The sequence below is a fragment of the Crinia signifera genome, chromosome 1 (assembly GCF_055691185.1).
Source record: "Crinia signifera chromosome 1, ASM5569118v1, whole genome shotgun sequence".
Classification (NCBI taxonomy): domain Eukaryota; kingdom Metazoa; phylum Chordata; class Amphibia; order Anura; family Myobatrachidae; genus Crinia; species Crinia signifera.
In genome coordinates this window covers 26,994,780-27,020,008 of record NC_139217.1, presented here as the reverse complement: position 1 = coordinate 27,020,008, position 25,229 = coordinate 26,994,780, and the positions used below count along the sequence as shown (strand labels likewise).

Sequence of the window (25,229 nt, the reverse complement as noted above, 5' to 3'; positions counted from 1 at the left end):
GTTCGGCTTCCTCTACCCCCTCCACCCTGTCACCCCTATTTTTTATCACCTCCCTAAAATACACAAGACACTTCACAACCCACCCGGGCGTCCTATTATTTCAGGGATTGGGGGTCTCACTTCTAATTTGTCACAATTTATTGATAGTTATTTACAACCACATGCCTCCTCTCTGAGATCCCATATCAAAGACACCACTCATTTCATCAAGATGGTGGAAGGCATTAAATGGGACACAGGTTACCAATTGGTGACATGTGATGCCCAAGCCTTGTATACCAATATCCCCCACACAAATGGGGTCACAGCAGTAGAGGAAACTCTAAAAAAAGATATGGGTATCTCAGAGGGGAGTAGGGAATTCATTTTGGCAGGTATTAGATTTATTTTGTCACACAATCACTTTTTATTTGATCACTGTCACTACCAACAGGTCCTCGGTACAGCGATGGGGACCAGGTTCGCTCCCAGCTTTGCAAACATCTACATGGGGCAATTTGAAGATCAATATATTTGGAGGGGGGGCTGGGATGCGAACCTGGTCCTCTATGGTCGCTATATCGACGACCTGTTCTTTATTTGGCACGGTAGCACTGAATCAGTTAACAATTTTGTTATGCACCTTAATGATAACACTTATGGTTTATCCTTCACCCACTCACATCACCCTACACATATGAGTTTTCTTGATGTCACGGTGGAGGTGGTAGAGGGAGTCTTAGCAGTCACGGGCTACAAAAAGCCGGTTGACGTTTGTAGCTTCATCCCCTACACCAGCAACCATAAAAAAAGCTGGCTCAACAACGTTCCGAAAAGCCAAATACATAGGATAAGGCGTAACTGTACCTCGGACACCAAATTTGTAGAACAAATGAACGGTCTTTTGGAGGAATTCAAAAAACGTGAGTATCCCCAACCCGTTCTCACTGAGGCTCTGGAGTACGCTGGCACTTTAAATCGTAAAGAGATCATTGCTAATAGCAATGAACAAGGCCTTAACAGTAGAACCAAAAAGGTGGACAAATTCAAAGATGGAAGGAAAAACAATTTATGTTTTATTTCAAAATATAACGTAGCTGCTAATAAAATCTCCAATATAATAAAGAAAAATTATAAACTACTCAGCACCGATCCGATCTTGAGCACCACTTTAGAAAAAGAACCAACGATTATATTTAAACGTGCACGCAACTTAAAAAACATCTTAGCACCAAGTTTCTTTAAAGGTTCTATAGAGAAAAGTACAGGGATCACACAAAGCACTATAGCAGGACCAAAAATAACAGGTTTCTTTAGGTGTAATCATGCCCAGTGCATGACCTGCAAACATGTAATAAACAAAACTCAAAAAATTACAGCTTCCAATCATGAAAAGATCTATAATATAGAGACGTTTATTAATTGTACAACTAATTACGTAATCTATCTATTAATATGTCCATGTAATACTTACTATGTAGGCCGCACAATTCGTCCACTCAAGACGAGATTTTTAGAACATAGGAGGAACATAGTGAAAAAACTTGTGAACCACGGTGTACCCCGCCACTTTGCAGAACATCATGGCGGGGACCCCGTGGGCCTCAAAGTGATAGGTCTGGAGCATATAGCCCAGACTAGCCGTGGAGGAGACCGTTTCAGGACTCTATGCCGACAGGAGGCGGCGTGGATACTGAAGTTACAGACCCTTAAACCCCACGGTATGAATGAGACTATAGATCTGGAATTCATTTAGATAATCTAACTATAAACCCTATGCTAAATCTGTCTATATACAATAAAAAATAAAATAAAAAATGTATAAAAAATCTCATAAAACAGCAAACAACAACAATAATAAAAAACTACAAATAATAACAAAATAAAGAATAAAAACTTGCTATAAAACTAATGAAGTGTATTCCTTTCCTCACAAATTACCACCAAAAATATCTAAAAATTGTTTACTAAAAACTGTGAAAAAACAACTAATGTCAAATCACTGTTCAATAATCACATAAAATGATCATGTCGGTCTCTGTGTTAAAGAAGAAATAATCCTTCATTTCTTTCATACAAACATATAAAGAGAACATAACTAAAAATGTTCTATTGAAACAATTGATGTTTTTCGGACTCTCTCCACTGTCTCTCTCTTGTGTGTGCTCTAAAATACACCCCACCGACACACAATGTTCTATTATAAGCATGTAATCTAATGTCGGATTTTTCTTGAATATCTTGGGTAATGTAGGTATCCTATATATGGGGCACATATGCTCCAATATCTATTTAAATTTCGATCAAATACTGTAGCTCAAAAATCTATATTTGTAAGTATGTATTTTATTTTAATTTATTTTATTTTATTATACTGAAGGAGATGTATGTGTACATATCATACATTTTGACACATTGAATTATATATAATTTAATTTAATCTAATTTCTCTCTTTCTCTTTTTTTCTTTTTTGTACACCTATGCTCAAATATCTCTGCGAGCCGAGTACATACTCTAGCGATACATCGTGACTCAAATGGGGAAAATTTCTCTATTTGCTTGAATTTTTATGTCATCATCTGTGTTATATATGTGCGGGGTGGTTTGACCTTTTGCCACTAGCCCCTATTATTCCATCTCTGATCGTATTGTTATATGTAAGACATCTCTCTCTCATAGTACTAACCATACACAGGTTTGGTTGATCTGTCAGTGTAGCTGCTCTCGAATTCAAAACAAGTAGATGTCCGCATTCTATGGACACATTAAAACACAATAGGAATTACAAAGCACTCCCTTGAAATTACCGCATATATGGTAGATCTATGCATTTCAACAAATTGTATCTGCTAGAATATATGCGCAAAATGTTGCTTTAAATTTACGTGCATCTATATTTAATTTTTTTAGTTTTATTATTATTTTTTGTTCGTTGTTTTTTGATTTTATTCTATTTCATTTTATTTTACTATATTTATTTTTATTTTTATTTGTATCATATCGGTATCACTCTCATTTTGTATCTTTATGCTGATATATATATGTAAGCATGTGATAAAACAATATATCGCTATTTGTGCAGAAAATAGATTAACAGAAAGCTGTAATGATTACTGCAGCTGATTCACAAAGAGAAACACTGAAATGAAGCTGCTAATTGTATTACCTGGGACACCTGACCATACACACCTGTGTACAATATCCAGGTATAAAACAAGCACACAGAGCCATACTTCCTCATCCTCAATTGAAAAAGCTGCCGTAGTGCGGCGAAACGCGTCTTGATAGGAGCCCCGCTGCCGCCTCTAGAACCAGTGGACCTGGAGGTTAACATTTCGATTGCTGAATTTCATTGTATCTATCCCACCTCGGTCCCGGGTCATCGCATACAGGCGCAGCAGCGGCGACTGGCTGAAGACGGCAGCAGCCATCTGAACTCTCTGCATTACTCAGCTGCCGCGCTCACAGTGGAGCTCAGGAGACCGGTATCTGCAAACAGCCCTTGCCCGCGTCAGTGTCCAGCGGCGCGTGTTTGGCTGTCTGGCCGGCACAGCCGCTTTGTCAACACCTGACACAGCACGCAGGGCACTCGGCACGGTCCATCTTCCTTACCAACAGTTGCTGAAGAGCATTCATTGCCACATAAGATCTGGAGCTGCCGCCTTCATCGACAGCAGTGTCGACTAAAGTGCCATACTATTCCTTTTGCTGCTATTTTTAAGCTTTCTGGAAAAGCAACACTGTGGATTACAAATACCCAGTTGGGTTAGCCTACAGCCTTCCTTTATCTTCCCGGAGTGTTGGATTACCTACCCCCCAAACGGGACACAGTCACATAGCCTCATATGCGCATATGAAAGAAAACCAAATGATCAGGACTTGGTAATTATATACTGCACTCCAACTAATTGCTTATATTGCACATGCTTTTTAATAATACTGTTTTTATGTATATATCTCTATACCTGTTCTTTTAATTTTTGATTTTTATTTTTATTTTCATTTTTTTTCCTTTTTTTTTATATTTGTTTTTTAGATTTACTTTTATTTTTATTTTTATTTTTTTTTTTTTTATTTTTTTTTATTTTATTTTCTGTGTTTATTAATTTGATTAATGCAAATAATGATTGTATAATTTGTCTACTAAATAAATTGTATACTTGTGTGCAAGAGGCGCCTACTAGTATCTCCTTTTTGTAAACTTCCGTATTTTGGGGGCGGCAACCCCCTCCTAGAGGGCAGCCATTTGCACACAGCACACACACACTAACCCATAGCGCTCAGAATCATTTGCTGTTTTTGACTCTCTGTCTTCAGTCTAATTATTCAACTTTTTGTTTTTCTCCTTTCACTTATATACCTAAAAAAGTTTTCCCCCCTTTACCCACTGACTGGGCCATTTTCTCTTCAGCCTGTGCTTTTGCACATCTGATTACCTTCTTAGCCTCCTTCTGTCTAACAAGATACACCTCTTTGTCATGCTTTTCCTTCTCTTACTTAAACCATCTTTGATGACCAAATGTTCTGGTTGTCCTGTATTGTATTCAACTGTAAGTCACTGTTTTGCTTATACGTTTATTTACTCTGTAATTGGCGCTGCGGATCCCTTGTGGTGCCATATAAATAAAGGATAATAATAACAACACAAGCTAATGAGGACCGACTGGGAGGTAAAGATTAGGTTTGCCCTCCTTATGGGGCATAGTCACTAATACAGTATGTTCCTAATGCACTTTCATACTTTGGTGCCAGATTCACCACAAACTGCAGAGTCAGATGCCACATTACTAGAGCAATATAGAGCGCAGATACAGACAGCTGTTCTGAAAAGCAGACTTCTCAGTGATCAGTAACGTCACTAGAAATTCCGCACACACACGCACGCACACACACTCCTCTCCTGAAAATATTTTTGGATTCCCCCCCCCCATTTATAATTTTTTTACTTATAGGATCATTGCCAGGGGTTTCTTGCTTTTTTGCCAGGGGTTTCTTGCTCTTCACTGTAGACGTTTACACTAATGTACTTGTCTTCTTGCCCCGGGGCCTCACACTTCTCTTTCTACTCTGGTTAGAGCCTGTTTGTGCTGTTCTCCGAAGGGAGTAGTGCACACTGTTGTATGAAATGTTCCATGTCTTGGTAATTTCTTGCATGGAATAGCCTTCATTTCAATGAACAATAATAAACTGTTGAGTTTCAGAGAGTATAATCGAACCCACAAATGTGATGCTCCCGATACTCAACTAGCTCAAAGGAAGTCCAGTTTTATAGCTTCTCATACACGCAAACCCATTTTCAGCTGAGCTAACATAATTGCTCAAGGGTTTCTAATCATCCATTATTCTTCTAACGCGATTAGCAAACGCAATGTACCATTAGAACACTGAAATGATGTTGCTTATATACAGATGGAGCCGGCCTCATTCAACGCCGGCGCCCGCCAGATCCTCTCCTCTGGCGAGCACTGGCGATAGGGACTGGGACGTGCGTCCCAGTATCATGGTGGCTGGGCAGCGTCTGCCTGCCCATCTCCGCTTCAGGGAGATGGGCAGGGTTTGGGGGGGTGGCAGTGAGGGGGACCGGCAGGGGAGGTGGCAGGGACCCGGGGAAAGCTCCGTTGCCACGGGGTGTGCGAGCGTCTCGTGCACACGTGCCCCTGGCAGGAGCCGGCTGTACACCTAATGTATGTACTGCAGATATTCCTTTAAAATCAGAAGTTTGCAGCTAGTATAGTCATTTACCACAGTAACAATGTATACAGTATATTTCTGAATAATTTAATGTTATCTTCTTTGAAAAAAACAAACAGTGCTTTTATTTAAAAAATGAGGAGATATCTAAGTGACCTCAAACTTTTGAATGTTAGTGTATGTGTATATATATATATACACTGCTCAAAAAAATAAAGGGAACACCAACATAACACATCCTAGATCTGAATGAATTAAATATTCTTATTATATACTTTGTTCTTTACAGAGTTGAATGTGCTGACAACAAAATCACACAACAATTATCAATGGAAATCAAAATTATGAACCCATGGAGGTCTGGATTTGGAGTCACACTCAAAATGAAAGTGGAAAAACACACTACAGGCTGATCCAACTTTGATGTAATGTCCTTAAAACAAGTCAAAATGAGGCTCAGTAGTGTGTGTGGCCTCCACGTGCCTGTATGACCTCCCTACAATGCCTGGGCATGCTCCTGATGAGGTGGCGGAGGGTCTCCTGAGGGATCTCATCCCAGACCTGGACTAAAGCATCCGCCAACTCCTAGACAGTCTGTGGTGCAACGTGGCGTTGGTGGATTGAGCGACATTTGATGTCCCAGATGTGCTCAATTGAAATCAGGTCTGGGGGGCGGGCGGGCCAGTCCATAGCATCAATGCCTTTGTCTTGCAGGAACTGCTGACACACTCCAGCCACATGAGCTCTAGCATTGTCTTGCATTAGGAGGAACCCAAGGCCAACCGCACCAGCATATAGTCTCACAAGGGTTCTGAGGATCTCATCTCGGTACCTAATGGCAGTCAGGCTACCTCTGGTGAGCACATGGAGGGCTGTGCGGCCCCCCAAAGAAATGCCACCCCACACCATTACTGACCCACTGCCAAACCGTTCATGCTGGAGGATGTTGCAGGTAGCAGAACGTTCTCCTTGGCGTCTCCAGACTCTCTCACGTCTATCACGTGCTCAGTGTGAACCTGCTTTCATCTGTGAAGAGCACAGGGCGCCAGTGGCGAATTTGCCAATCTTGGTGTTCTCTGGCAAATACCAAATGTCCTGCACGGTGTTGGGCTGTAAGCACAACCCCCACTGTGGACGTCGGACCCTCATACTACCCTCATGGAGTCTGTTTCTGACCGTTTGAGTAGACACTTGCACCTTTGTGGCCTGCTGGAGGTCATTTTGCAGGGCTCTGGCAGTGCTCCTCCTGTTCCTCCTTGCACAAAGGCAGAGGTAGCGGTCCTGCTGTTGGGTTGTTGCCCCCCTACGGCCTCCTCCACATCTCCTGATGTACTGGCCTGTCTCCCGGTAGCGCCTCCATGCTCTGGACACTACGCTGACAGACACAGCAAGCCTTCTTGCCACAGCTCACATTGATGTGCCACTACCTGAGCCACTTGTGTGGGTTGTAGACTCCGTCTCATGCTACCACTAGAGTGAAAGCACCGCCAGCTTTCAAAAGTGACCAAAACATCAGCCAGAAAGCATAGGAGCGGAGAAGTGGTCTGTGGTCACCACCTGCAGAACATCTCCTTTATTGGGGGGGTCTTGTTAATTGCCTATAAATTCCACCTGTTGTCTATTCCATTTGCACAACAGCATGAGAAATTGATTGTCAATCAGTGTTGCTTCCTAAGTGGACAGTTTGATCTCAAAGAAGTGTGATTGACTTGGAGTTACATTGTGTTGTTTCAGTGATATTTATTTTTTTTGAGCAGTGTGTATATATCTATAAATATTAATTTATTACAGTTTTGCCATGTACTGTATGTGTTTAATTCTTTGGATGGTCAAAACAATTACCTTATTTCTTTAGAGCAAAAGCCTTGTTTGCTTCTGAGTTTTATTTTGCTCCCAGCTTCCTGCAATGTGTATTTCACGTTTTATATTGCTTTGTGTTCATATCGGGCTATTTCCCACCCGTGTACTTGTTCTCACAATAAACCTTCTTTATTCCCTCTCTCCGGCCTTCACAATTTTTGGGGAAAAACAACAACCGCATATTTTCTCCTCGGCCTGGAGCCGTTGTGCATTAATACTGTGTTAGTAATAAGGAGACAGGAATAAAAATCGGCAGAAGAGAAATAGAAATCTCCAGCCCAGGAACTCGTTATCCCGGATACTTAGAGTGCAGGATCTTTGGGGAGAATAATAAAGTGTGAAGTTTACGGCATTAGGGATGGAGAACTCGACCCGCAGAATTGAGGAGTTATCGGCGTCTTCCGAGTTCGCTGCTGTTTTGTCTCTGTATTTGCTACGTGGAACGTTATATACTCCCAGGACTGGCAGATGGAGACCGCTACAGGGATGCCAAGTCAGGGATTCTGCAGCGAAGAAACAGACAGCACATGTCCGGATAGAAACTGCCTCTGTCTATAGAAACTGTCTCTGTCTAGAGAAGTAATACTATAAATGTAGTCACTGTCAATCATTACATAGAGGTCTGGTTGCTATGGGAAACTTCTCTGTAGAAGGCTTCATAACTCTCCCCCGTAGGTGGTCTATTTCTAAAGTCTGTTGCCTACCTTATCGGAATGACCGGGAGGGTTCTGAAATGCAGCCCCCGCTCCCAGCCCCCCAGAAGGGTAATGCTAACCATTACACATTGCAGGCCCTTGGCTCCAATGCTAGTAGGCTGCAGGGTACTTGTGTATTTTGGCGGCGCCCACGATGAGGATCGGGTCCATCGTGTGTGAAAAATCGGGTCCATCGCGTCCATCGCGTCGCGTCGTGTGCATTAACATGGCACACGACGCGACCGACGCGATGGACCCGATTTCTCCATAGGCTTCAATGTTAAAATATTTTAACATTGAAATCGTGTCGGTCGCGTCGGTCTTGTGCCATTATAATGGCACAAGATAAGATGGACTTGATAAAGTCCATTTTACATGGAATAAAATGGGAAATGGGCCAATATGGCCCATTTTTCATTGTATATGTCCCCGTCATGTCCAAATATAACTGCCCCCCCATTGTGAGCGGCACCCCAGTATTGACGTCAACCCGAAGCGTGGCGAGCGCAGCGAGCCCGCGAGGGGCGGCGGTGCGCGTCCTCCGACCTTTTCATACCCCTACTATCCACGTCGGCGTGGAGTTGAGAATAGAATAGTGTGGCGAGCGCAGCGAGCCACCGAGCCCGAAGCGTGGCGAGCGAAGCGAGCCCCGCGAGGGGACGCGGACACCTGTGAAGCCCGCGTGGGGACGCGGATACCTGTGAAGGTATCCGCGTCCCCTCGCGGGGCTCGCTGCGCTCGCCACGCTTCGGGCTCGGTGGCTCGCTGCGCTCACCACACTATTCTATTCTCAACTCCACGCCGACGTGGATAGTAGGGGTATGAAAAGGTCGTAGGACGCGTACCGCCGCCCCTCGCGGGCTCGCTACGCTCGCCACGCTTCGGGTTGGCGTCAATACTGGGGTGCCGCTGACAATGGGGGGCATTTATATTTGGACATGACGGGGCCATATACAATGAGAAATGGGCCATATTGGCCCATTTCCCATTGTTTTCTATGTTACATGGACTTTATCAACTACATTTGATCTTGTGCCATTATAATGGCACAAGTCCGACGCGACCGACAGTATTTCAATGTTAAAAATATTTTAACATTGAAGCCTATGGAGAAATCGCGTCCATCGCGTCGCGTCCTGTGCCTTAAAGTTAAGGCACACGATGCCCACGACGGGCGCCGCCAAAATACACAAGTACCGGCTGCAGTGATGTTTCCCAACTGTAACCGGACTCACAGATCCAAACGGCTGTAAAACTCTTTTACATCTGCTGCAATTCTCAAATCAGGGGGGGGCAGATGTAACATGTGCAGAGAAAGTTAGATTTGGGTTAGTATTTAATTTCTATGCAGGGTAAATACTGGCTGCTTTATTATTGCACTGAAATTTAGAATTCAGTTTGAACACCCCCCCCCCCCCCCCCCCCCCCAAAAAAATGATAATCTAATACTCTCTTGATTTGTGTTACATCTGTCCCACCTGCAGTTTTTATCCATTTAGGGGGGGGGGGGAATAAGCTTTGTGATCAATTTTGAATGAGGTTCCATGTAAGATGTACTGCATTATAAAAACAGTTTCAACTCTTTCACTGATCGGTGAGTGGGAGGTCTTAGGATCAGCTGATGCCGGGACTGCACCAATAACAGTCCCGTCTGACTGCAGGTAGCTGTAATACACAACATTTCCAGTAAGACGCGGCTCATGGCAAAACGCGTCATTACAGCGCCACCTGCTGCACTATAGAAGTGGTTGAATGCAAGAAGGACGTCTGCTCTGCTCTCCCAGATTCCTAGAGGTTTGTCACCATTTAGGCAAACGTAATGCAGATAATCAGGGGGATAAAGATCATCATTTCACGTGTAATGAATTCTCTCTATAAAAGTCTAGAAGCCGCGCAATTCCCTATGATTACAGCATTACCATATATAACACACTGTACTGTACAGTGTACACCGTGTCCTGCAGGTATGAGTAAAACCAGCTATTACGGCAGCTTGCTAAATGCCAGGCACCAATTTCCTTGGAAGCCTCCGTATTCATTCAGGCAGATAGTAGTAAATGTCAGCTGACCTTTTTATGCATTAACATGAATTGATTTGGTAGAAAATCCTGCAGCGGAAATGTTGGAGCAGAGGAGAGCGCCTGATCGGAGGTAGAACACTCGCACCGTATACAGGTCACTGTAATATGCCATACTGTAACCATAGGGCAGTGGTTGCCAACCCGTGGCTCTTGAGCCTCATGCGGCTCTCCCCCTTGTAAAGTGTGGCTCCTGCTCCCACTGCTGCCCACCGTCCGTCCCAGTCCCCCCTACTGCCGGTTCCCTGAATCCCTTCTCCTTCTGAGGGGAGGAGAGCGCGCATCACGCATCTCTCCTACCCCTTACTGTGCATCCTTGTGACTGGGCCGTCTGCCAATTAGAGCTCGCAGGAGCCGGCCAGCGAGCTTTGATTGGTGGACGGCCCAGTCACAGGGAAGTGAGGGGGAAGGAGACGCGTGGTGTGCTGTGCTCTCCTCCCCTCGGTGACATCACAGGACTGCAGGGGGACGCCAGACTGTCCTCTTCCCGCCCGGCAGCAGCAGCAACAACGGTGAGTGTTGCTGCTGGGAAATTTGCACTGTGGGGGCATAGCAGTTTGTGGCACTGTGGGGGCATAGCAGTTTGTGGCACTGTGGGGGCATACCAGCTTTATGGCACTGTGGGGGCATACCAGCTTTCTGGCACCGTAGGGGCATACCTGGCACCGTGTGGGGGGCATATGTGTATCTGGCACTATTGGGGGCATATGTATATATGGCACTGCACTATTGGAGGCATATTTGTATCATACCCACCCAAGAGGTCAAAATAGACCACGCCCTTTTTTTGGCGCACGCATGATGTCGGCTCTTTAGCTTGACTACCGATATTTTTCGGCTCTTTACCTCTGACCGGTTGGCCACCCCTGCCATAGGGGCTTGTCTGCATTATTTTCCCTCATTCTATATGGTGTATGCACTGCTGTTGGTGGTGAGAAAACAGCTCTTACCTTTACATTCAGGTGTATATGGTCATCAGCCCCCAGGGAGAAGTCACCTTCACTTCCTCTAGTCCACTGTCTCTGGCCCTTCCTGACAGCCTACCATTCCCCACACCACACATACCCTATGCCCTATGTGGCAGGGACAGCATTTTTACACATGAAAGCGATGTGCAAGATCCAGTCTAGGTTCTAGAGCAGCAGCAGCAGCAAGGAAACCAATGTGATCAAGGTTGGGCTGATTAGCAGCACCTGTGGCTTCCTAATAAAAGTGTTTCCAGGGCTGGAGGTCATTTTTCCTGATGGTGGAATAGCTGGCCAAGTGAGAGGCCGGGGTGTTAGTTACGGTAGAGATCACTGGAGTGTTCTGAAGAGTTTGAACTATGCTGTACTTACCTGTACACTGCGTCTTCTTGATCCAGTGTATGTGATTCCTTGTCACAGCTACTACACAAGAACTCTGTGCAGTATATACTGTATCTGTAGAACATAACGCCTCTTCCGGTCCGAGGTTAAGTGGTAAAAGGATCCTATAACATATTTGCGGGTTTTATGGCCTTCAGAAAGCTTCAGTCTCTATTGCAAAGTTATGAATGCTGTAGTGATGGATCTAGTACGTGATATTATCTGCTGCAATGTAGCAGGTGGTAGTGCCCCAGCTGCAACATGTGAGGACCTGATGCAATACCAGGTACAGACAGCAGGTGGCAGTTCCCCAGCTGCAACACGTGAGGACCTGACGCAATACCAGGTATAGACAGCAGGTGGCAGTGCACCATCAACTGCAACATGTGAGTACCTGTCTCAATACCAGGTACAGACAGCAGGTGGCAGAGCCCCATCAGCTGTGACATCTTAGGACCTGCCGCAATACCCAATACAGGCAGCAGGGGGCAGTGCACTGTCAGCTATAACATGTGAGGACCTGCCACAATACCCAGTACAGGCAGTAGGTGGCAGTCCAATGTCAGCGGCAACATGTGAGGATTTGCTGCAATACTCAGGCAATGAGCCTTGAAGTATACTTTGCCTACTCTACCAGACTGTCCCGGAGATCGGGAATTGCGCAGAGACCAGTAAAACCACCCTGATAGGATACACTTTATATGGACCATTAGACAGTATATGCATACAAGATAATATGCTGGCCTGGATAAAATGACAGCTGCAATGTAGCAAAGCCAAAACAAGATAGAAATCTCCCGGCTGCCTTACTTCATAAGCCTGCGCGGTATAACATATTAGTTACCCTGTCAATCAGAATTTCTGAAGATGTCGTTTTATGTTGTTCACTTTTCATAGAGCCGAGAATGTAATTATATGGTCTGGAAATTTTAATTTAATTATATGGTGTAGAAAATCGATTTTTATTTTTTTTTAAGGCTAATTCTGTGTATTGCCGGCAGCACCGCAGTGGTAAGAAGTCAGAAGGAGTCCAGGAGTCAACATATGAAAACTACTTAAAATATGATTAAAATCTATATGTTATTACAGCAGGAAGCCGTACAGCGTATCACATTTACAGTATATGAAAAATAAAAATAGTCTCTACAAATCCCATCAGACCTCTCTGCTTCCTCTCCCAGTCTTCCACCCGGAGACATCTATTATAAAGGGGGAGATGTACCAATGCTTGGAGAAATGTAAAGGAGGAGATTCTCTAAACTAAAAATGCGGTAAAAACCCCGTTATCTGGTTTTTACCGCATTTTGGGATGCTCTAAGCATCTCTCGCCCCGCACCGACCCACCGCCGCCCTGCACCGACCCCCCTCACCTGTGTCCGGCCAGCACAGAGCTGTGCTGCCCAGACCTGTGACCTCCTCCTCCCTTCACTATGATCCTCTTCCGGGTGCAGGGAGGAGGAGAGCCCGGCGCAGCAGCAGCAGCAACGCCGGGTAAGGGAGGAAGGGGGGAGCCGCCAGGTCCCGATGGGACACGCTGTCTCTCACTGCAAAGGACAGCTCTTAATGCAAGAGCTGTCCTTTGTCATAATTATCGCATATGTTAGAGCATATGCGATAATTATGTTTGCGGTAGCCGGCGATGGGCGGCGGTAAGGGGGCGCTGATGTTAGAACATCCCCCCAAAGTCAGGGGAGATAAAGTACCAACCAATTTTCTTCTAACTGAGATTTTACTGCCTGTGTTTGAGAACTGACAGGTGCTGATTAGTTGGTTCTTTATCTCTCTCCAAGATTTGATACATCGCTTCTAAAATGATAAATAATACATCTCAACTGTTACTATTTCCGCGGGACAGTAATGCTTTTTGGTGACTGTCTCGCATTCCGCCCCGGGGCCGGCAGTATCCCGCGGCAGGGGAGGGGGGGGGGGGGGGCAGTTAGAAGTCCCCCTGCCACAGCAGTGAATAGGTGCTGTGCGCATGCACACAGCATCTATTTACAGAAGCAAGGGGGTATGTCCAGGAGCTCTCACCATAAACGGGGCGTGGCTTTGCGGTCGCTGACATTTCTGTGAAACCACACCCCATTGCACAAAGCCACATCCCCTTACACACAGCCGTTGAAATGGGCATCACAAAGTCGTGATGAGAAAGTCAGACTACCAAGGTCTTGTGTCAGTCATAACAACCCCTAAGTTCTACCATGCATTTATATTTTATGAGTATTATGGCCATATGGGACCCAGATGGGGGATTTTAATTAATGGGCAATTAATTAATACAGTATCCCAAAAACATAGCACAGTGTATATACTTTGTTAAAAATACATTTAAATACATATTAATACATATTTCTACAAGTTACATAATGATATTTAGCGTCTAGAAGCTAGTATTACACTGCGCAAACTAATACAATTTAATGAGGCATCACTTAATTCATGTCCTTATCTAAACAATGTTCCGGAGTCCGACAGTTGGGATCCCAACTTACACAGGTTATTTTCCTTCGTGACCCCCCCATAGAGGGATAGTAGAATAGGTGGCGACGCCACTTGCCACCAACCTCGAAGCATGGCGAGCGCAGTGTGTGTGTGCACAGCGAGCCTGCAAGGGGATTGAATGCCTTAGCCCCCCTTCCCCATTGGACTCCTTAAAGTTGGGACTCCAAAGTCGGAGAAACGACGTCCGGAATCCCAATTGTCAGTAAGTTATACTATACGCACGGAAACAAGATGGCTGCCTCTACTTGGTATTTCTGAGTTCACAACTTTAAGCATAGTGTCACAGGGTAAGATCCTATATTCACTTCAAAAAGTCAACTTTCAAAGAAGAATGATGCTTATTCAATTAAAAGAGAGAAAAAATATATATTGAGAACGGTATCTCTCTAAAAACTATAACGGACCCATCTGTACCCACAATTGGAGTGGCGGATAATAAGGTCTGTTAATAAGACTCTTCTTTTGGTATATTCCACAAATTGTTGCTCTTATACCTTCTCACAAATGTCTTCAATCATTCAATTAATTTGCAATTCTGCCACTGTAGGGTCGCTGGAAATGCCCCTATTATGCAGTAATTGAAAACGGAGAAGACCTAATTCTAATGGTATTTCTAGTGGTAACTTTGTACTGGCAGGAAAATATTCCGGGACGCCGGTTTAGGATATAATGAAGTGTAAATGTTAGAACCATCTCTGATAATTTGTACGTCCAAAAAAGTCACTGTTTCGGAGCATTGGTAAATGAAAATGTAACCAGACTATGGCCCTTATTCTGATTCGGACGGTACGGCCCGCGTGCGGCCGTACCGCCGATGTTTTTATTCTGCACATGCGCAGAGGTCAATCTGCGCATGTGCAGCCCCCTTCGCCGCAGACGTATTTCGTCCGCCGCAAAGGGGGCGTATAGGGGCGTGAGGGGCTTCATACCCTCATTTCCCTATGTGTACGCCCCGCGTTTCATGGGCGTTCCCATGCAAACGCGGGGCGTATGCATGGTAATGAGGGTATGACGCAACTCATGGGGGCGGAAAGCTGACGTCGCCGGATGTCAGCTCTCAGCCCCCATACAAGCTATCACACGGACGATTGTCCGTGTGGTCTCAGCTTGCGGGAGCTGCTGGGGCGTGCGGACCTGCCTTCGATGGTCGACGACCATCGAATGCAGGGGGCAGCTCCCACCATGGTGGAGGCGTACGCCTCCACCATTTTTATGCGGATCGCCAGCCGTCCGTGTACGGACGGCCGTGGCGATCCGTCTCGTGGGCGGGGATTGGTTTGTGCGGCCGGAGCACCGTGTGCGGCTCCGGCCGCACCAACCAGAATAAGGGCCTGTGACTGAGATTGTGATTATTAATTATAAAAACAAACTATTCCTTCATTCCCTGCCAAAGATAATATAAAACCATCTGTATAAGTCTTGTATAAAAGAAAATCTTACAAGAAATGCTAGAATCTGAAACGAAAAAGTTATTTTCCACAGAAAACATACAGTACACACAATGGGGTATGGTGGGGCCACATTTGAGCCCATCGCACACCCACATGTATGGAGATTGAAGGCCCAAACACACTAGTGATATCGGCAAACATTCCCGATGATTCCCAAACAGAGGATATGGCGCATAAATACTGAAAGATACTGTTAACGATAATGTTCAGTGAAATCAGCGAGTCCCTGCTCTATACATGCAGCCATTGACCAGATTGAGCGGCATGTACGTATGACTGAGGACATCGTTAATGACAAGGGGGAGCATGCATCATTAAGGATATTGAGCGCGTCCGCTAGATGATATGAATGATATATTATTAACGATACCATTATTGTTTATATCGTTAATGGTATATTGTCAAGGGTGGATGGTGCTTAAAGCCAAAGCTTTATCAGGATCATCTGGGTTAGTATTTCTGAAACCAGGTCCTCATGGAAACCTAGCAGTACATGTTCTCGAGATGATCTAGCTGGAGCATAGATGTGTCCATTGGCTGTTGCTAAGCATTCCTAAGGAATCCTTGAAACACACATTCTTAGGGTGGGTGTAGACAACGTTTGTGGAAGATTTGTGAAATGTTCCAGATTGGGACCTTCATAGTTGCAGAATATTTTATTGTAGCTAAAAGTCTCTCCAATTAAGGATTTATGGTGTATATGTCATAGATAAAGGAGTCAGGGGGCTGGGAGAGGAATAGTTTATGAAAGGTAACATTAAGAATAAGGGGGGTCATGTTTTATTGGTGTTAAGATGACTTTTTTATGAGACCAAGGATTATGGGTTTAGTAAATATACATAAATTAAATGATTTGATGATACTCTGGATAATGTGACAGTGGAAAGGTGGACATGAGTTTTTCACATTTTGTTTTTGTACCGATTTCAATGTAAGTGGACACGGGCACCATCTAAGTGTACCGCGTCCGATCGCCATGCTTCCGACGCGGTGTCTTGCTGCCTTCGGAACACTATTATATTCAACCACCACGTCCTAGTGGATGGTAGGGTCTGAAATTCCGCCTGTCGGAACAAGTCGGCTCAAAATAACGTGAAAAACTTTGGCTTCTAACTTTTGACTGTCGACCTTCCAATTTTTTACCTAATGCCTGTGTCGACCTTCCTACCCTGTCAAAGTAAGCCGTGTCGACCTAAGCCCATGTTGGTAATGTTAACCTTTTGCATGCCGACTTTTTTTTGGCGTAGACATATTGACTTCCGATCTAGGGGTTATTCAGACCTGATCGGCTGGTTGAGAATCTGCAGGCTGGGTGATTATCGATAGACTGCGCATTTGTACAGCCCGTAGTATGCATGCGTGACGTCTTCCTGCGATAGAAGCCTGCTACTTGTAATCGCCATCTGTTGATTGACAGTAAGACGGCATTTGGGGGTGGTAACTGCCCATTTTCTAGGAGTGTCAGTAAAACACGGGTATGCCAAGACGTGTGAGGGGAGGCTGGGTGACGTCAGCTCTGGGCCTCATCTGCCTGTTTCTATCCCAGCCGCCGAGTAAGTCCTGGGACTGCACACACTGGGAAATTAGTATTGGATTGGATTTGCAGCTAATCGCCGATTGGCGTAAACTGTGCCATACCAGGCCTGACTAAACTCCCTAGACTCTGTAGACCAGGTGTGGCCAAACAGGTCCTCCAGATCTACCAACAGACCATGTTTTCAGGGCCACCTGTAGATCTGTAGAATGTGCCAGTTAGGAATGAATGCAGTTCGTTTGAAAATGTGACAGTTAGTAAACCTGGAGAACCGCTTTGGCCACCCACGCTGTAGACCTTTCCATCCACACTCAGCGACCCAGCATCCTGGCTTCAAATTCATCCACGCCTGTCCACAGGTAAGTAATTAGTGCCTCAAACAATTTGATTTACCATCAGTGCCGAGCCACCTGGTCCGTTGGGCCGCGTTTGAGAACCTCTTACTGTAGCTTCAACAGCTCACGTTTGTTATATAAATTCAAATAAGAAAATGTAGTGCTAAAAACAAAGATATTTCCTCTATAAGTTGGCATTACAGGTTGTTACGATGAATACAAATGTTTGCTTGCCAATTTTCACACCTATTTTGACAAATTCACTTGGAACTCAAAGGGTTAAAACACCATTTTTAGCATTTGTGTACCCGGCCGCACATTTTCTCGTTACATATTGTTTTATCGATTTTTCAATTTATAAGAAAAATTTGCAAAGACTCCGGTATGATTGGGGCAAAGTGCGCACATTACCGTATTGAAAAATAATTTGCACACAATGCGCTACACATGTGCTAATTATTACATACAGTAGAAACCGAGCCGCCTGGGATCAATATTCACGGAGAAACCTATTTCACATTGGCTGCCAACATGAAATCAGTTTTTAATCTGCCGTATATGACAAATGTAACCAGCGAGAGAAACCGAGGCTGGGACGGCGCTGGGTCTAATCAGTGAGGAGACGGCTCTGTCACCAGGAATGGATCTGAGTCTTAAGTGACAGACACAAATCAGCAGGCGCTACTATTTATTTCTAAATGTATTCTGCTCATTTTACTCTAGCGTAACACAGATTACACGCGTTTCGCTGCTCAGAGACAGCAAGGTGCTGGCGATATTGATGAGAGAGTCCCTCAGTCGGTGCAGATGGGCCGGCGGCACCTTCATGCTGCGATCGCTCGTTGCCAGCATCTCAGAGGTGCTGTGTTGGATTGGGACTGGATCACTTTTCTTGGTCGGAACTTCTTGACCATGGGCCTGATTCAGACCTGATCGCTGTGCTGCTAATTTTCGGAGCCCTGCGATCAGAGAGCCAGTGCCCTGTACGAGCCTGCAAATGCACAGCTTGCAAAAAGTAGCTGGGTGCAGGATTCGCCTACAAATCCATCCCCAGTCTGTGCATAGCCCAGGACTTATTCGGGGGCACGTCACATAACATCGCCTCCAACTCCTGGGCACTTCTGTGTTTTTCCGTCCAGTCCCCACCCGCAAACGCAGGCTTCCTGTCAATTAACTTGTGAATGGCCACCTGTTTAAAAAGGAGCAATTTTTTATCACAGGACGGCCTGGCGCATGCGTTTCTATGTGACATGTGAAGTCTACACATAAATGAATTGGTATGAACAAAGCCCCATGTCAGTACTGCTCATGTATTAATATGTTTCTAGCGATAACTGCAAGATTAACTAGTAGGCGTTCAGGTTTCTCTGGCTGTGTACAGATGTGCATGTGATAGGCTGGGATCTGTATGCCGGTAGTCAGAAGACCAACAGTGGCATTTGTGCCTAACTGCCCCCACACACACACACACACACACACACACAGGATCCAGCCAAAATGCTGTGTGTGACCCCCACTTCCACCTTCCTAACAATTGAGTCCACTACTCATATATCTGTATTTCTGTCAGTGTGTTGATGATGTGCTGCTGTCAGTGATGTGCTGCTGTCAGTGAGGTGGGGATGTGCTGCTGTCAGTGATGCACTGCTGTCAGTGATGTGCTGCTGTCAGTGAGGTGGGATGTGCTGCTGTCAGTGATGCGCTGCTGTCAGTGATGTGCTGCTGTCAGTGAGGTGGGATGTGCTGCTGTAAGTAATGCGCTGCTTTCAGTGAGGTGGGGATGTGCTGCTGTCAGTAATGTGCTGCTGTCAATGAGGCAGAGATGAGTTTAAGGAGAAAAAAAGATAACTCTTTTTTTGGGGGCACTAACTTTTATTTAATTATTTTTATTTATTTACTCAATATGTATAGGGGATAGTCCAAAAACCTGTACAGCTGGAATTCCTGGAGTACGTGGGATATGAGGAGAAATAACTTTTCTAACAGTGAGAGAGGAAAAAGGGATTTTAAAAGTGACAATAAAGTGGTGTATGTGAGTTTCAAAAGAGAGCTCAATTTAAATTATATACAGCGGCTTCTGACTATCAAAACAGCTTAGGTATATCTGGTTCTATCAGGTCTAATTTTAACCAATCAATACCCACTTAAAAAAGTGGTGAATGTTTCAGCTGGTTGTAGTCAATTTGCCCATGTCTGGTGCTCCACAGAACACCCTGGGCAGTTGATCTGTCTAGCTGAATTTTTTTGTTTTTTTAATTGCTTAGTGATTGTGCAATAATCCTTTCTGCTAAATGGGGTATTACCCCTTTAGGCAAAGCATATGTGAGAAAAGAAATAATAACAAGTGATATATAGTGAATGGCGATAATATTCTAGTATGGTGGTGTCAGCCACTTTTGGAGGGTCCTAGTTTAGATGGTAACCCTTGTGTACGGTTGCATTTAAGGTTGTGCGCCTTTTTTGTCTGAGCTTGAGTAGTAGGAAAGTTAGTGTGCACCCCTATGGTCCCAACTGCTCTCTGTTTGCCCGTGTGCCTGTAAGGCAGTGAACAGGCTAAACCGTGTGCAGATTAAGGGGCCACTCAATGGGGGCAACAGAAGGAAGTAAACTGGGATCTGCTTTTGGGGCTTAGCTCCCGGATCACCCCTGTTGAAATAACAGCGCAGGGGGTCACTCTCTGGCTAGCCGCAATGAGAGTCCCTTAGTGGGAGTAGTAGAATAGAAATAATAGGACTTGAAAGTGTGGTACTTCACAATTCAGTGTGGTTAGTTAGATAGTGGATATATATACACACTTTTGTATGTTTCCTAAGCCGTGCCTATAATCAACACCCTACAATAATGGTTATTATGCCCCTCAGGGTCTCGCTATTTTGGCACAGAATAATAAGGGTAAATGTACAGTATGTGCACACACACACGTGTATATATCACAATTTATGCCTATATTCTATTCCACAAAATACTAGCAGTTGTGTCCCTCAAGATATCACTAATTTGGCACAAATGCCAAAGATATATCGTTTGACACTGGCTGAAAAAAACATAATATAACAGTTTTGTCTACTCCCACAGATTCAACACACTGCTTAGCTCAAATTATGGGCAACATATGTCTCCGATAGAATTCCTACTATTCCTTACAATATCCGCTCAGATATGCAAATATAAGATAATCACACTAATACATTATTAGGAGGTATAAGTAATATAGGTTATGCCTAGATCCCTTTGTCAAATATACTGGGTAAGGTACAGCACAGTCGTTTAGACACAATGTAACAACCTTAATTACTACTTATCCTTCATGTGTAATCTGCACATTCAAATATGCGAACACAGGGTACTCATACTAATACATTGTTAATCAGGTATAAGTAATCTTGGTTTAGCCTGAGCCCTATATCATGTGTGCAGGGTAAGCTACAATACATTCTTGTGGACACAATGTCCCAACCAAATCGTTACTTATCCTTCCTGTATGGTATCATATATGCTTCAATAGTGCCAGGGTCCTCTCAAGGGCCGTCCCTCCACCTTGCTGGACGCGCGTTTCACCGTGTGATAGACAGGCTTGTTCACCAGTGTCCTGTCAGTGATGTGCTGCTGTCAGTGAGGTGGGATGTGCTGCTGTCAGTGATGCGCTGCTGTCAGTGATGTGCTGCTGTCAGTGAGGTGGGATGTGCTGCTGTAAGTGATGCGCTGCTTTCAGTGAGGTGGGGATGTGCTGCTGTCAGTAATGTGCTGCTGTCAATGAGGCAGAGATGTGCAGATGTTAGTGATGTGCTGCTATCAGTGTGTTGATGATGTGCTGCTGTCAGTAAGGTGGGGATGTGCAGGTGTCAGTGATTTGCTGCCATAGGTGCCGATTCTGTGGGTGCCCAAGGACCCGAGCACCCACGGAAATTGATGAGCACCCACGGGCCCGAGTCCCGCTGCTGGGCCGCCATATTAACTAATTTGCGGCTGCAGCACCCACATCGCCAGACCCGCCACCTGGGAAACAGTATGCCGGGAAGAGTGTAGTCTGTCTGCGGAGTACCTGCACTGTGGGGGCATTTATGTACCTGCACTGTGGGGGCATTTATGTATGTGGAACTCTGTTGCCGTAATTTTAATATTGAAGACAACTGTGCTCCATAATATAAATTGGTATTATTTTGTGGCCACACCCCTTCCCCATGAAGCCACTCCTCTATATTTTTGGCTTGAGCACCCACCAGCAAAATAATAAATTGGCACCTATGTGTGCTGCTGCTGTCAGTGAGGCAGGGATGTGCAGGTGTCAGTGATGTGCTGCTGTCAGTAAGGTGGGGATGTGCAGGTGTCAGTGATGTGCTGCTATCAGTGAGGCAGGGATGTGCAGGTGTCAGTGATGTGCTGCTGTCAGTAAGGCGGGGATGTGCAGGTGTCAGTGATGTGCTGCTGTCAGTGAGGCGGAGATGTGCAGATGTCAAAAAGGGGTGTACACACGGAGCGTCCTTCAATCAATTTTGACTACATTGTCACAGTCGCTTAGAAAGTTAGTAAAACCTGACAAGGTTAGACAAATCGCCCTATGGGCAATAACGACGCGCGGCCCCGCTTAAGTGAATATCGCTTAGCAAAAGAGAGTTGCCAGGCAAGGAGATTTAACTAGATCGCTGGCTGTCTAGTCAAAATCGCTGGTGTTCACTGCTGAGGGAGAGATTCACTAGGCCATCTGCATTAAATGTCAACCCAGTATGTTAATTCTAGTATAGTCAAAATCGCTCACTAGCCAAAATCGCTCCGTGTGTACACCCTTTTACCAATCAGCTCCTGGCATGAAACATTGGGGCAGTTGTATTATGCCTGGTGAAGTGATGAAGTGGAAGGTGATAACACACCAGCCAATCAGCGGTGTTTAAAAAATGACAGTTAGGTTCTGATTGTCTGGTGCATTAACACCTTCCACTTTATCTACACACTTTGTTAAGCTTTAAAACTATATAAACGCCAGGGTGATAAAGAGGGATAAACACTTAGCCAATCAGTGAGATGGATCACATACAGTACTCATCCCACATACTGTATATCACCTCTTCTTCTTTTCATTCCAGGGGACACCATGCGGATCGCCTCGTCTGAGTTTGCAGATGACCCCTGCTCTTCGGTGAAGCGCGGCACTATGGTGCGGGCTGCCCGGGCGCTGCTGTCCGCTGTCACCCGCCTGCTCATATTGGCAGACATGGCTGATGTCATGAGGCTCCTGACCCACCTGAAAATTGTAAGTATCCTGTGCTGCCCTATTCAGTCCTGTTGTTGTACAGTGTGTTGCATGTGCAGCTGCGGTCCGAGGCCTTTGCTAAGATCACATGTACATATGTATTAACTCTCAGTGTCAGATGTAGAGCTCTGCCCTGCTAAGTGCATTCTGGGTACTGTTCCTGCTGAGGGACGAGGTTTGGGTCAGTACCGCCACTGTGTGATTACCAGTTGTATGGCCATTTGCCATGGCCGGAATAAGGGAGGGGTGACATGGGCAGCCGTCCCTGGGCCCCCACACACAGTGCACTTTGCATAGGAGGGGCTGCAGAATCTGGGTAATCCTCGTCCGATGGCTATGGGCCTGTAGAAGTGGCTGGGTACCTCTGATCTTGTTGCAGAGTGTTGTTCCTGAGTGCGGCCCGGAACCCTTCAGGTCTCTGACTTCATTTCTCACTATGTGGTTTTACAGCTCACAGAATATCAGCAGACGTTTTGACATTTCCAGTCTGTAATATCACTGTTATGGTCAGTACGCAGAGATCAGTGCAGGGCAATGGATGATTGGCATCTGTCTATTGTGTGTACATAACTGTATGATCGGAAAACAATCTCATTCCGCACATCTAACACAGCTCATATATCGCTGTGATGCCTGTAAGGATAAAATATCCAGTGATCTAGATCCTGAGCAAATGACGTACATAGTGGCAGAATTTGTGGGTGGTAAGGTCAGATGTAAAAATTACATTTGGGCCTCCCTCCGCCTCCTCCCCAACTTCAAGTTTACAATGTGTAACACAGCATTGGTGACAGGGGAAGGCAGAGGGTGACAGGGAGAGGCATAGGGTAACAGGGAGAGGCAGGAGGAGGCAGTGGGTGACAGGGGGAGGCATAGGGTGACAAGGAGGGGCAGGGGGAGGCAGTGGGTGACAGGGGGAGGCAGAGGGTGACAAGGAGGGGCAGGGGGAGGCAGTGGGTAACTGGGGGAGGCAGAGGGTAACAGGGAGAGGCAGAGGGAGGTTGTGTGTGACAGGGGGAGGCATAGGGTGACAAGGAGGTCAGGGGGAGGCAGTGGGTGACAGGGGGAGGCAGTGGGTGACAGGGAGAGGCAGTGGGTGAAAAGGGGAGGTAGTGGGAGAAAGGGAGAGGCAGTGGGTGACAGGGGGAAAGAGAGGGTGACAGGGAGAGGCAGAGGGTAACAGGGAGAGGCAAGGGGAGGTAGTGGGTGACAGGGGGAGGCATAGGGTGACAGGGGAGGCAGTGGGTGACAGAGAGAGGCAGAGGGTGAGAGGGAGAGGCAGTGGGTGACAGGGTGAGGCAGTGGGTGACAGGGAGAGGCAGTGGGTGACAGGGGGATGCAGAGGGTGACAGGGAGAGGCAGAGAGTGACAGGGATAGGCAGAGGGTGACAGGGAAAAACAGTGAGTGACAGGAAGAGGGTGAGAGGGGCAGCAGTTGGCCTCAGGGGCCCAGTGCACTGCATCTGCTGCAACAATGGTCGTCCAGCCTCTGGATGTACAGAACAGTACAGTAGGACCAGGTTTCCAAATATTGAAAAGCTATCAGTGTACAGTACAGCTTTTCAGTTGCAGACCATGGTTTCATGTATTAACCCCTCTGTGCCTTCCTGCAGCTTTTACTACTTGCCATTGTTTTATCTGTGTGGCTTGCGTTTCTATCTTCAGGCAGATTTGTTTATTTCTGTTGCCCTGGGATACGTCAGGGCTTGGCTATGATCTCTGCATGCTGTACTGTTGCCTCTGGATAGAAGGCTGCTGATGTCGCAACCTGGGAAAGCACATTGGAAGTGGCACTGCCCGTTCATATCAAGACACAGAGCAAAGCTAGGAAAAATGTTGGCAATGTCAAGTCAAAACTGCATAAGGGTAGACAAAAAACAAAAAGTACATTTCAATTGCCTGATAGATAGTTGGTCATACATTTCTGAACTATATTTCGAAAGAAAAAAATGTGGTAAAAATCCAATTTTCGTGTTTTTTTTCCACCACTGACCGCCACGGAGGCCAACACCAGATGCCGTTACCCTATAGAAGCCTACGGGCTTATTTTCATATACCGAATGTCACCATATGCAGTAAACCTTCCGTCTGCACAGAAAATCTAGGACGTGTTGTGCTGCCCTATGATTGGCTGGAATCACATAGCTGGCCGCGGGTACAAATATAGATATTGTTACTGATAAGTGTCTCTCTCTCTCTCTCTCTGAATGTGAATCAATGGAAAGTGATGAGCTCCAGCATTTAATCTCCATCCCGGTGACTTTATCGCGGAGCTCCGTCTTCCAGACATGAAGTCCGTCCCCCCATCACTTCCCCTATACTTTCCCCATGCATCATCTTCTGCTGTATAATTGTTGCTCTGCCGAACAGTCAATAGTAATTATGTTTTTAAAAATGACTAATAGCCCGAGAAGAGGGTTCTTGACACATTATTGATATCCAGCTTTATTGCTCTGTAATAAACAACTTATAAAGAAAAAAACAGTAGCTGCCTGATGGTACTTCACAA

General features: G+C 45.5%; 1 protein-coding gene across 4 annotated transcripts in view; it reads left to right on the top strand.

The window, feature by feature from the left end:
- CTNNA2 (catenin alpha 2) overlaps nt 1–25,229 on the top strand; it is a 1,425,647-nt gene that overhangs the window by 261,313 nt on the left and 1,139,105 nt on the right. For all 4 annotated transcript variants that reach the window (XM_083180541.1, XM_083180424.1, XM_083180611.1 and 1 more), the window contains exon 4: nt 22,554–22,720. In XM_083180541.1, coding sequence (XP_083036667.1) covers nt 22,554–22,720 — 167 coding nt within the window. The remainder of the gene's footprint in view (nt 1–22,553; nt 22,721–25,229) is intronic.